The following is a 14,177-nucleotide window of genomic DNA, read 5'->3' on the forward strand; positions in this document are numbered from 1 at the left end:
AAGTATACTCACACACCTGCAACACACGTTCCTGAAATGTACAACATTTCTTAACGAGTCTTAATCCAGATACATCGAAGAACACATCAGGCCTTTAATTAAATACCAGTTTTTATTTCCTGTAGTTGGTCATGATTCAATACTTTAACTCTGTTAGGTTCACTATATGTTTACTCCCATAAGGTTGACCGGTCTTTTGTGGTATTTCTTTGAAATGTCAGCTTCAATCTGCAAAAATAAAACACAACCAATTAGAATAATGACTAAAACACTCTTTTAAACTCAGAGTCTACAAGGTGTAGCATATATTCAGTAATATACATATTCCTTCAGTGTACTCTTCTAATTATTATCACATGACAAAGATAGACTTTTTGAAGCTTATCTGCCTCAAGTGTTTACTTGACACAGACTTTTTTAGTGAGCTGGGAAACTACCCGCTCTGTTAACTTAATTATATAGAAAAAGTAATCCAATACCTGTTTCTGGAGTTCCCGGGTGCATACTGCCATCAGGTCAACACGAGGCTCTAGTCTGGACTGCTCCTCCAGGGCCTCTTTCCTTTTCTCAACCATTGTGGCTGCTTTCAGTACCAAAATGTCTGCCTGCTTCAGCTTCTGTCTCAGCACCTCAGACACACGCTCAACATACCTTAAAAAAAAGAAAGAAAATTATTACAATTCTTGCTTAAAGGAGAGGAATTACTGACTAGATGTCTTTGAGTGTATTGATGCTCAGTTTCTGGATTGTTGATTTAAATTTACATCTAATTCAGCACATTAACATAATTTTTAAATAACAGAATTTATGAAGACTGATATTTTTATGCAGTTTGAAGTATTATGGCAGCGTACCGTGGCGACGCCTGGATCATGAACAGGTGCTGCATCCTGAGAGAGGTGAGCCGGCCCAGGAGGTCCTGCACCTCAGACAGCATCTCCCTGACGTGTTCACGGCTTTGGCCTTGTATGACGGATGGGGCCAGCTGGAACTGGCTCATGGCGACCACGTCTCCCTCCTCTCCCATCTCAGTGACCCGCTGAGTCAGGAACACTTCCAGCTGAACAGATAAATGAAACAGTGTCACTTATTTTTTAGGAAATTTGGCGGATGATCATCAACATCGTCCAAATGAAGCAATAACACTCAACCAACTGAGTATCCAAAGTATTCGATTGCCTTTATTCTTCTGTAACTATCCTGATGTTTCCTGCAAATCTAAACGTTCACTGTGTGATCTTTTCATTAATATTTGTGATATTTGCACAACCAGTCTTTGTTTGTTTTGTGCTGCTGCCTGTCTCGGCCAGGACTCTGAATCTCAATAAGGTTTTCCTGGTTTAATACATTTTTAATTAATAAATAAATTCTTAAAGAACTAGTTTTGAATTTGCTCTTGAAAAAAAAAAATGCTTCCTTACTCCTGTTAAAAAAATGTGAATTAAGCATTAACTATGTTTGACCACTTGGGGGCAGTGCAAACAAGCTGTGAAAACAATAATTAAGCACCATGTAGAACAGGGGTCATCAACCACATAAGTACAAGGGCTAGTTTTCTTTTTTCTTGACAGACACTGAAGGGGGCATAACATATATAACATGCATGCACATAAGCCCGACAGATGTCAAGCCCGATGTTCAGAAGTTTGTGTCAGAGGGGAACATGCGAACATATGGAAATAATGGTTGGCATCGGCAGAATTTTAATTTTGGGCATAACTTGGCACCAGTTTCTTCTTAAATGTGTATTTGTGTCCCGTTTGTTCTTGTTGTCCTTTTTTATTAAAATGTCAATGTTACTGCTGATATGACTTTGTGGTTTAAACCAGGGATTCATAAATCAATCATTCATCCTTCTACATTTTATTTTATTTTATGAAGTGCATGTAACCATTATGAAAATGCTCACTAGTTGTACCATGTTTAAATGTTCATACATGTTTAAGGGCTGTAATAACGCTGTTGATTACATAACTCTATACACAAAGATAAATGGTAGAATACAGAGGTTTAAAAAGAGTTATACATCTGTAGTCTTTACCTCCGTTAGCTCATCAATGAACTGGCTGCGAGACTCAGAGTTCTCCAGTATACTTAAAGCGTCCTCCCCCCTCGCCACACCCTCAGGACCTGCATAATGACACACACACACACAAACACACACAGTTCAACATCTGTGTAACAGTCATTTAGATGATTGGCGATAGTTAAAAAAAAGAAAAGTACTCACAGTCTGTCCCTGCATCCACAATTTCAATTTCTATTGGAGCAGGTTCACTGTCGCCCCAGTCGATGCCTCCAGCACCAGTATCCTGTTGGAGCAGACAGAGACGGGTAAACAACAGCTGTGGTTTTATTCAGTTAAAGTACCCCAAACCCTCTCACATATGCACAAGTACTCTTAAATTAATTCCACCTGCTATTTTCTAAAATGTGTGTTACCTCAGAGCTCGGCTCCAGACTGATGCCCCAGTCGATTCCATCCTCCACTGTGATCCCAGAGTTCACAACCTGAGGGTCTGCTCCTTTGCCAAAGTCCCCCCAGTCAATCTGAAGAGGATTTTACAGACAACACAGAAACACAAACTCAGTGTTTCAGAACAAATCAGGAACTTTCATATTGACCTATCATTCTCAAGTTAGTCTGACATTTCAAGAATATCTCAGATAAAACAGAGATGCTGCATGAGTCCTGAGGTTGTAGTACATTTCCCAAACTTAAACCATAATAAATAAAACGGTGAAACCTGAATTAGGACCTTTATTTTGAAAAAGGAACAGTCCAAGAACAACTTTTTTTTTTTGTTAAGCACTCACATTACCTCAGATATTTCCAACAGTTATCAAAGGCAGAGAAATCGGTAACAGGACGTGTCTCGCGTGGTTGCCGATGACAGACCCGACATGTTTATCGTTGCCATGGAAACACCGGATGTTACGTTGCATAAGGAAGCGTGAGCTGCTACTGAAAGCTGCCGTGCTGATGCTGTATGTTCATTCGTCTTGACTACGGTCAACTCAGAGTTCATTTCATCAGAGAGGATCACTCCCATGATTCCCCACCAGCTACAACACCATCTTTTGTTATTGTTTTGATTGAGCGCCCCCTGGTGGCGGAATCTACACACTGTGCGTTTAAGGGATTTTTTCCTCAGATGTATAGTAAGATAGAAACCGGATATTCTACAACTCAGATGAATTTATCTTAAAGAGACAGTAAACTCACCGTATCGTCTGTGGCTGTCTCAGCAGCTGCTTCTTCCACAAATGGCCTCTCAACAACGGTGGGTACTTTCCCCGTTCTCCACTCATAAAACGTCGCGTTTCCTCTCTTCTGGGCAAACGTCAGCATGGGCAGGACCGGTTCAGACCTACAGAAAACAACACGTGCAGTCATGTGAGAAAACCACATGCTATGGTTTTATGTGTATCCTTACTGTATGAAGTTTATGTACTGTGGTCTGACTTCTTTATACATATAAAGATGAATAATTTGTTTCTGTATCCTGGAGACAATAATGTCAAAGTTGGGTACCAAACCTTCCAAACACTAAGAAAACTAAAACTTCATTTTAATCGTGTACTCACCACTCACATACAAAGTTTGTGAAAGCCGTATAAAGTTTGATTTGCTCTTCTAACTTTGCTGCATCCATCCCGACTTCGTCAAGAAACGCGGGTAAATCTTTGACCAGAGCCTGAAGCTCTCTGGGAACATTCTCTCCCTGTCGGAGAAAAAAAGAAAGACACATAAAAAATTTATTTTTTGAGAGAAAGAGTTTGGATATCATAAAAAACAACAACTTTCTTCTAAACTTTGCACAGTGGACGTTTCAGAGTGCTTCTACTGTTGTCCATGTTCTTGTACTTACTGTGATGCCGTACTGTTTGCAGGCAGCGTAGTAGCGTCCCCTCAGGTCGGAGGCCGAGCTCTGACACTCCCCCTCCCGCCTGCTCAGCTCCTGCTGTAGCTGCTGGGCTTTAGCCAGCTGCTTCCTCAGAGCCGGGCCTTCATAGCTCACATTGCGGCTCAGCAGGCTCGCCGTCTCCGCTGTGATGAGAAACAAAAAAGAAGCTTTTTCCTATACATGCAATAATAACGTTTTAGCTGGATGCTTTTCCTCTATAGTCTATTATAAATGTGAAGAATAAACTTGAACAGCAGCAAGAAAAAGCACAGATGTGTTGGAATCACGATCAACTTTCTGTGCTTAAAAATAGCCTTCCATCTCTATAAAATACAGATGAGCTTTACGCCTCTTGTTTTAATATCACACTTACCCAGATAGATGTTATCAACCTCATAAAGGGACACAATCTCTTGCCAGTCCTGGGAAAACAAAATCAAGAAACATGATTTGATTATTAATTACTTGATAGGTTTTTTTTGTATAGGCATTTTTTCATTATTTGAAGGACAGCTGATGAGAGACAGAAAGAGAGAGTGGGGGGACGACATGCAACAAAGGGCCGAGGTTGGTTAGGACCCACGGCTGCTGCAACGAGGACTATAGCCTTCGTTTATGGGGCACTCAACAAGTTTTAGTCACTTTAAAGCAGAGTAACATGCCCCATAGAACACACCTAATGCTCATTAGAAGAGCAGCAAGTTTGAATCCTCTCACCTTCATCCTCTGAGATGAATATCTGCCAAAGATGTTCTTGGACGACGCTTCAGTTCCCCTCAGTATCTCGACTATCCTCAGGCAGTGAAAGTAGTGAATGTCTATAACAAACAAACAGTATTCATATATACAGTTTATACTTAAAAAGAAACACTTGCATACTTTGCATGACACTACAATACATGTAGTTAAAAAATGCAACATGGTCAAAAATATAGTCATAGTACGGGTCACAAAAACGTTCTTTTTTTCAGGTAAAAGACTGGCAGCTGTGGTTGCTGGAGCTTCATCGAAAAAAAATACAGTACACAATTTTCTTCTGTAAATATCTTTCAAACAGTGTATGGTGTTGTGTCAATCTTTCAGAAAAAAAGGTGCCAACCCACTGGGACTTTAACGTAAAGATAAAATATAAGAGATAGTCTGGAACTGATGGACCTACAGGAGCCGGAGAGCAGCTTCTTGATCTCCTCGTTTTCAGGCATGTCCTGGATGGCAGCATTGATCTTCTCTCTGATAACTGTTACTTCACTTTGCCATTTCAGATTACAGTGACGTCGATCCACCAGCCAGTCTGTGGAAACAGTACATCATTATATCCATTAATGCTGCTGCAGGTGTTACAGATTAAAGAGTGACCATGTTAACTGGTGATTTTCAGCCAAATGTCTGTGGTTGTCATAGTAACAACAGATGCTGACAACATTAAACTGGGAAACTCAAGTCACTTACTTTTTCCAACTTTTAGAAAGACAGAAAAAATATTTTCAAGTCAGTTTTAAAAGTTATAAATTTGGAGTAAAAAAAAAACCTACTTTCTTCTTGCTCTCTGCTTTGCTTACATTCTTTTTCTGATATCTTCTTTTTTCTAAACCTAATTTAATCGACAGCCGGTCCTGGACATTTCCAAATCCTCAGGACTGTATGTTTTGATAGGCACAGGAGGTCTTTAGCCATATTTTTTAAACATTTTTTGACCTCTGCATCGCTACACTGTGGCCTGACAAAGAGCACGAGCCTGTGCCGCAGTACTTTGAAACGCTGTGCAGCTGTAAATGTTCTATTTTAATGTTTCTTTTCCTCTGTCATGATGCTTTTTATGTCTTGTGTGAAGCACTTTGAATCGCCTTGTTGTTGAAATAACAGAACAGTGCTATATAAATAAACTTGCCTTACATCTGTGAATAAAGAATATTATTACACAAAAATGCATCATTTGTTCTGCATAAACACACCTAACTTTATCATACGGTACTTAAAAACAGGTATTACAAGCTTTGTAGCTGACCACAGTGTCCTAACTGTCCTCTTCACATGAAAGACACTAAATTGTTTTCGTTTTATTAGAAGGGATATTTCATGTCAAACTGCCAAATTATACATGCATGCAATGATTTTTTCACATCTGTCATATTGCATCACATCATGGTCCCAAACTTCTCCAACTACATTAAAACCTATTGTTTCTTTATATAAGCAGACAATAAAAGTCATGGAGCACAAACCTGTGAGATGGCATCACTGCAGCATTTTATAAAAACACAACCTTTTCACCTTTGACAATTTTATGAATTTTAGTAATCTTAAACTGTTTTTTAAATGTGTAAATAATCACGTGTCACCACTGTTATCTGAATTAGCCATTAGGCGTCAGAGCTCTCGTAGGGCAGTCACACGAGCCTCCATCAGCGGGGATTGTCTTGTCCCAACGTACAAGACATCTTTTGGCCGGTCTGCAAAACTTTGGAGCTCTCTGCCCACTGGCTTAAAACTAGAGAGCAACAGGAATGCTTTCAACAGAGGACTCAAACAATGACTAAAATCAAAACATCAGTGCTCACATGAACAGCTTCTGACTGGTTTATTGTTTGATCATGCTGCCTTTACTCTACAGTTTATTTATTTATTCTCTCCTTATTGTTTTCTCTGTTTTATCTATCTTATTGTTTTCTTTTCTAAAGTCTCCTGTGGACAGGTGTTGAGAACTAGCAAAACACTTAAACAATGCATCTGGTGCGTCCAGTGTATCTGTGATGTCCATGCCAAATAAAGTCTATTATTATTATTATTGTTATTATTATTATTATTATTAATAATAATAATAATAATAATTAACACGGTCACCGTTTTAACCACAACACCAGCAACAGATGAGAAGAGACATACAGTAACATATGGAAATAACTGATCCAAATTAAGTTGTGTTTGTAAACTTACCCAGCAGCTTGCTCGTCTGTATGTCGATGGGGAGGTTTTGAATATTTTGCTGAAATGAGAAAATAAACAAAACATTATTATTTATCACTTTATTTACCGTTGTTGTGACAGTTTCTTACAAAGACAATAAAACATTGTTTGAGGAAATAAAACGTTGCTACAACGAACACACAGAAGAGGATTAAATAAGAGGACAAACTTTAACATTAATTTATCTTTTCTTAATTTGTTATTTTCAGTAAACTGGACTTTGACTGTGTGACAGCTAGCTGGCTAACGTTAGCTTTCAGACTTTTAAAGCCGCGTCAGAGACTTTTCTCCGCTTACCTCCATTTTTTCTTCACCTTTCCGAAACGAAAATACTTAAAAACGATTTATGCCTTCATTTTAAATTAAATGAAAACAGTTTATATCCAGGATTTACTGTCCCCATCCGTACTTCACTGTTTATGACACGTTTCCAGACGGTGAGCCAATAGAACGAGGCGGTGTTACGGTTCCCGGACGGACTGACCAATGAGAGTTCACTTTACTGCGGAAGGAAGCTGATTGGTGGATGACTAAAATCCTGAGATGATGCAGGTTTAAAGTCTGCCGGTAGAGGGCGACGTCGCTCTGTAACAGATAACTGCTGTAAGTGATTTAGTATGGAGGACTAAAAGTGCCAAAATGAAATATAGAAATATATAATTAATTAAATCATTAAATGTGTTATTAATTATTTAATATTGGAAATAAATCAACAAATATATAAATAAATATATAAATATTTAATTAATGAATTAAATGCATGTGTTATTAAATAATTATACCTTGTAGTCCTGTATTTGAAAATACATATAATTAGAATTCAGTTTAAGTGAAAATATCAATAATGAAAATCATAATAATAATAATAATAATATTTATTTATAGAGCAATTTCATGGACAGCAAAAAGCAAATGTAAAAAACAGGAAGGTCATAGAATAATAAACAAGGCAAAGATTAAGAAATAACAAACATTTAAAGAAATAAAATCCATTTAAAAGAACTATAAAGGACATACAGTTATTTTAAAGGAATTTAAAAAATTAAAACTAAAAATTGAACTAAATTCAGAAATGGCTCGCTGGTAAAAGTGTGTCTTAAGAAGGGACTTGAAAGAGATGACTGAAGTACCGGAGTATTATTAGAGATGCACAGATCCACTTTTTTTCTGTGAATCACACCATAACACTTTACTTTGGTGTCTTTTTTTATTTTTTTATTTAAGTTTTAATTTAAATTTAATTAGCTTTGTACAATACAGTTCATGTGTTGTTTGTTTGTAGTCAAGGGGAGAAGCTGGGGATGAAATAAAAACACCATACTGAATCATCTCAAGTTTAAATCAGTTTCAGTCCACCTCTTTTTCACAGAGAATTCAAAATAATTGTCTCATATTCAACGATTAAATACCACATTTAGATACAAACCGATGTAAATTGAGGCGGCAGTATAGCTCAGGCTGCTGGGACGTCGGTTCAAGTCCCTGTATGGTGGTCTGGTACCTGGAGAGGTGCCAGTTCCCTTCCTGCCGAGGTGCCATTGAGCAAAGCGCAGAACCCCCAACTGCTCTGGGACTCCTTCATGTGCAGCCCCCCTCACGCTGACATTTCTCCATTAGTGCATGTCCACAGGATCCTGTTTGTACATGTGTGTGTATTTCAGCCTATGTGTGTGTAGCATGTCTCAAGTGTATTGAGCGGCTGTGACTCAGTTGGTAGAGTCGGTTGTCTCTCAGGTTGGGGGTTCGATCCCCAGCTCCTGCAGCAACATGTCTGATGTGTCCTTGGGCAAGAACCCAGAATTTCTCCCGCTGCTTCGTCTGAGGCGTATGAATGTGTATGAATGGGATCAGTTACTTCTGATGGACTCTTCACTCAGCAGCCTCTACCATCAGTGTGTGAATGTGGAGGTGTGACCTGCGGTGTAAAAGCACTTTGAGTAGTCAGAAGCACTAAGCTCAAGTCCATTTACCACTCATGGAATTAATAAAGGACATCTTCTTAAACTCATAGAGTGACAGAAAAAGAGAGGACAATAAAGTGGGGATGTGAGAAAATATAAATATGCACCTTTCTATGAGATTCCAGTGTTTATATTTCTTAACTATTTGGATCAGTACAAACAGAATCGGTCACACTTTGGTGTCTTGTGAGCTGGAAGCCATACACAAATATGGACATGAAATCCCTCAGCAGATCCTCAAGAGGCCCTAATGTCAGCTCATTTGAATGCCAACCAAACTTGCAAAGTAAGCTTCCATTTAGCTTCTGGGATTTGACGTGAGTCATGCAAAACATCAGGAGCGTCGCTCTCCTCTTAGAGATAAACTCTTCCTGTCTGCGTCTCTCTTGTTTCTCGTCTGCAGCTTTAAGTCAATGAACGACAAACTCCACATTAGAACAGGTCTGAGGGGTTAAAGAGAGAGACTGATAAAAGGGGATTTATCTGCAGTTTCAGGCTCACATTAACTCAGAGGTCAGTAATCTGGATGTAGGGACGGGGGCCTCACTAAATCACTCGGTTGCAACATTAACTCACTCACTCCCTCACTGAGCGGGGCGGGCTGAAGGTGTGTGTGTGTTTGAGGAGGGTGTGTGTTCTTTTGAACTCAGAGGGACAAGGTGAGGCCGAGAGAGAGAGAGAGAGAGAGAGAGAGAGAGAGAGAGAGATGCTGCACCTGTTCACGGTCACCTGTGAAAGAGAAGAAGAATACAAAAAACAGAGAGGAGAGAAAGACATTTGAAGCATGGCGGGACAGTTTCACATCTGACAGAATCTCCTTCATCCTCCTCCTCCTCTTCATCACGGTAAGAAAACTCAACTTTGAGCCACTTTACGGCTTTAATTCTCTGCTGCAGACACTTTGGTTTCTCTTGTTTGTTTGTTTTATGCCTGACAACACAACATCCAGGGATGGCAACAGGTTGGGTTTATTGACAACTTATGTAATATATTCTCTATTAGTAACCTTAGAACAGAACAGGAGGAGAAAGTCAGAGAGTTATTTCTCTTCTTTTTCTTTTGTCACTCTTACTCAGCTGCAACACTTGACCATTACTTCAAACTGTTTAAATCAAGTAACAGCACAGATCATTTTTAAGTGAAATATATTAAATATGGGAGGGTTACATGTCCTAAAATAAGAGAATTTGCTCAAGACCGAGAATTGAATTTTTTTTACGTTTTGTCACAAAAAAACGATCCTTGTTTAATCTAATCTCGGAGTACAGGAACATTTAATGGATTATCTTTATACTTATTTATATCAACGTTTTCAATAAGTTATATTAGTTATTGATCAATCAAAAAAAAGTCCTCAGTTTGCACCATCATTGATGGAGGGAAGTTTTTTTTATCTGATATTAACAAACAGAACAAAAAGGAAAATTTGCTCGTTTTGTGAATCTTTTGAAAACACAATATGTATGACATAAAGAACTGCTTTAAGTTATTTTAATGCTTTTTCTTGGCTGTGAGCCTTAGAGAGAATAATATAACATCTTTAAGAAAAGTCACAGATTATATAAAATAATAACATTTTACAGTTTCAAGTGTATTTGTTGTCATTTCTCGTTAAAATAAAGCTTCAAAGAAAAGTCGGATTTTAAAAAAATGTAACCTTTATTGAGCCAGGTTTTGTCCCTTTAAGATTAAAATTAAGAACCTCTTCGTCAAGGGCGACCTGGTCGAGACAGTCAGCAAAAAAGAAAACACAAAGTTACACACAGAGACACGAGGAGAGACAAAGTGCAGTTCACTAACATTAAAAGAGAACTACATGAGTCAAAGAAATACGTTTCTGGAAGTCAGATGTACAACCAGGAAAAGCTAAAAACATCAACATCCCATAGAGTCTGCTTCCAGGTCTTTTATTTTAGATTCATAAAACATTTCAGCTTCTTCAGTTTTTAGTCATTCTGCGACAGATTCCAGGTTTTTGTGTGAAGAATACTCAAAAAGCACTTCAAGATTTCAGTTTTTTTCACATATTTGTCCATGAAACAACCTCAAAAAGAGACTCACACAGGTGGAAACTGGCTTCATCATTAACTGCAGGCTTAAAACTCCTCCTAAGCTCATTGAACGTCACTGTTACGGGTCATCAGTGAAGCTGGCAGGACGGAGGAAACCTGAGACTCTAAAGAACCTTCAGCTCCTCTCTGAGGGCAGCCTGGAGCTCGATGCCCTCTGAGCCTCGTCCCCCGTTCACAGCCTCTGCAGCTGGTTAGTGATTCCCCCCCCCCCCCCAAAATGGTCCTCGGTGTTCCCTTCCTGCTGTGATCTCTGAGGGGGTCACCCTCACCGAACACAAATATGGTAACTTATTAAAGAGAGCTATGGAGGGCCTCCTTTATGTCAACAGAAGGTTTTGACTCAAAGGTCACGTCCAAGTCAAACACGGAAAACTGAGAGAAATATGTGTCCCTATATCGAGCCGCTGTTTCTTAACAAGGTGTGAATGTGCTGCTCGGGCTTTCTGCAGAAACTGTGAGTCAACAATGTTATGGAAATCCTCTGTAAACACATGTGACAGAGGAACCTGTCTTTTGTTAAAGACTTAAACATGCAAATTCTGCTGAATTCAGACACACAAGAGAGGGACGAGTTAGTCATGGCTGCTGTTTGGTTTGAAACACAACCTGTTGAGGTGTCTGTACAACCAGATCAAGGTTAGGTTATCAGGCCACAAAGTAACGCTAGGCGGAGGCTAAAGAAGCTTTAAACTGCTTCATTTTCTTCCTATAAGTTTAAATTTGGAAGCCCGAAATCTAAAAATCTGTTCCCTTGTTTCCTGAACCTTTGCACCTCTTGTTTCATGCCAGCAGCGTGCAAACATCACACGCCTCATTCAGATAAGAGTGAGTGTTCCTGCAGAGGGCAGGGAGTGTATTTGCATAGGTGCAACACGATAAAAGTGACCACACCAAAGGAGGAGATGTTTACTCTCCAGTCAGCCCTTCATAAAAAACAAAGATTGCAAAGCTTGTTTTCTCCTTCAGTGTTCGGTTTAAAGGCTTACATGTGAATTCAAATACCGTCCAGATTTCATTTTTGCGTATCAGGGCTTGAAGTTTGTTCCAGTTCTGAAAGATTTTTTAGAAGGATTTGGTGCCATAAGAGGCGAGTTTAAAGATGTGAGAGTATCCCTTATAGGTTCTGTTATCTGTTATATATTCATATTGGCGACTGAAAGGGGACTTTTTGTGACTTCTCCCTGTCAAACTGTGAATTTTTTGGGGCATTTTTTGGCCTTCATGGGACAAGTGACAGTAAAGACAAAGTCAGGAAACATAGTGATGTTGCAATCATTTTGTGTATGCTGATGGTTTTTGAATTATTACTAATTTCATGGATATATCTGGTCATTGTAAATCAAGGTGTTTAGAAATCTTAAAATCTTAAAAAAGATAAGAAAACGTTCAAAAAAACTCTTATCACTTTTTTCCATTTTAGCCGAATGTAATGTTGAGTCGGCCGTTTTGGACGCCCCTCGGTTTGCCAGATATGAGAGCAGTTATCAAGTCAACAGGTGTTGCAGCGATGGAAGCGGTCAAGAGAAGTGGTTCAGATAGAAGTGATTGTACCCGACCTAAAAAGCCTCTGCATGTTTCTAATAAGCTCCACGAGCAGAAACGTGCTCAAACTAGGATCAATATTGGAGATGCTTTTGAAAAATGGAGAGAGGTTAGAACACAGAAAGGTTTACAGACCCATGCAGAGCTGGATAAACACTGAAGCTTCAGAGTCCACCACATGGTGACCTGTGTGAGCATCAACTCTAGAGAGGAGGAGGAGGGGGGGGAGACAGCTCTACAATGTTTTGAATTTGGACTGCAGTACCCATTTTAAACACTAGTTGTCAGAGATACATACTGCTCCTTTAAAATAACAAAAAGCTGCAACTTATTATATTTCCGACATTTTCCCCCCTAAATATTTCTACCCCATATAGAACCGTCTCAACCTCAGAAATAGACTTTGTCTGTAGCTTCACAATTGTGGTTGAAAACGTTTAAACTTTAGTATTAATATCCTATTTTATTAGAGATGAAGAGGAAGTATTTGAGTATGGTCAGGCGTCTTTGTGTGTGATATTTTGTATAGCTCCTCATAATGACTCAGCTGACAGAACACAAAGGCTGCCGTCATCAAAGAGCCGATGTATTCAATTATTGAGGAAGTTATTCCTGCATTATGCTCTGTTGCTTGGAGACTGAGTCAAACAATAACTAGCTGAGGATAATAACAACGACCATAAACCTGAGTTCACTTTGCTGCTATACTAATGCAGCCTCGTTTTTTTTTTTCATCAGTCTAAAGCGCTTTGGCTTCATGTCAGATCTCATGACAGGGACAGGTGATACTGCTCAGGCGTTCATGAATTAATCAGCGGAGAGCCGAGTGTCAGGTGTCCTCCTCCATCAGGTTACACATCCTGATCACGGAGACGAAACAGAAGCATCCATATCTGCACGGCCCGCTGAACCCAGACGAGTCAAATACATGTGAACTGTGCAGCAGATCACTGTATCATCTGTGTTTTAATTAAGACAACCTGCTGATCCATAATACGACTGGGATGTCGAATTGATAACATCACATCCAGCTTCTGCTCAAGCTAAACGAACGCTCAATTTGGAATGATTGTTAAAAAGTTTGTGAGGTTAAAAAATATTATTTATTCAATTAATCTCCTAAAGCACCTGTTTAAAGTACTTAATTTAACAAATACAATTTAAAGCTACTTTATGTTCATACAGTAAATAATAATGGTATTGTCAGGGGCGTGTCCAGATGGGTGGACAGGGGTGGCATGGGCCCCCGAGAAACCTAAATGGCCACCCAAGATACCACCCCAAAAACCTAAACAGTGATTGGCTATTTGCCCTGTCAGAAGCAGGACTCGTGTAAAACCAACAAAATGTTTTTTTACTTTTTGCATTTCTGACTTTTTCCCACTAAACACTAACCAACATTATTCATCATGTTCTACATTTCTACCCCGTAAAGAACCGTCTCTCTCGACCTCAGAATTAGTCCTACTTTGTCTGTAGCTTCACAATTGTGGTTGAAAACTTAAAAACTCTAGAAGTAGAGGGCTGCTTGTATTTTTCTTTACATATCAATGTCCGGTGCTTGGGAAAGTAAAGAACTTTGCCTAGTGTGAGTTTCGCCGCTCTCCATTCCCCTCTTGGCCTGCACTCACACTGCTCCAGGACTAACCGGGCCTCAGCATGGTAACCTCATTGTAAAACAACACATGCATAACTTTATGTGATCATGAAGCGTGCTTCAGGTTTCTGTT

The 14,177-nt window shown here is 39.2% G+C and overlaps 1 protein-coding gene across 1 annotated transcript; it reads right to left on the bottom strand.

The window, feature by feature from the left end:
- Positions 1-93: 93 nt before the first annotated feature.
- Positions 94-7,328, bottom strand: cdk5rap3 (CDK5 regulatory subunit associated protein 3). Its single transcript, XM_061028424.1, has 14 exons — positions 7,170-7,328; positions 6,843-6,891; positions 5,068-5,199; positions 4,626-4,726; positions 4,282-4,330; positions 3,873-4,051; positions 3,589-3,725; positions 3,227-3,371; positions 2,443-2,550; positions 2,231-2,312; positions 2,042-2,130; positions 855-1,060; positions 480-651; positions 94-228 (listed from the first exon to the last, which is right to left on the bottom strand). Exons 1-14 carry the CDS (start codon positions 7,173-7,175, stop codon positions 163-165), a joined length of 1,521 nt encoding a protein of 506 aa, XP_060884407.1. The 5' UTR covers positions 7,176-7,328; the 3' UTR covers positions 94-162.
- Positions 7,329-14,177: the final 6,849 nt, after the last annotated feature.

The sequence above is a fragment of the Labrus mixtus genome, chromosome 21, assembly GCF_963584025.1.
Source record: "Labrus mixtus chromosome 21, fLabMix1.1, whole genome shotgun sequence".
NCBI classification, from domain to species: domain Eukaryota; kingdom Metazoa; phylum Chordata; class Actinopteri; order Labriformes; family Labridae; genus Labrus; species Labrus mixtus.

What these genes read in the sequence shown, in the direction of transcription:
- cdk5rap3 (XM_061028424.1), bottom strand. An exon ending in ACAAACTTTGTATGTGAGTG is followed by an intron (nt 3,372 to 3,588) that starts GTGAGTACACGA and finishes TGTTTTCTGTAG; the next exon opens with GTCTGAACCGGTCCTGCCCA. An exon ending in AGACAGCCACAGACGATACG is followed by an intron (nt 2,551 to 3,226) that starts GTGAGTTTACTG and finishes AATCCTCTTCAG; the next exon opens with ATTGACTGGGGGGACTTTGG.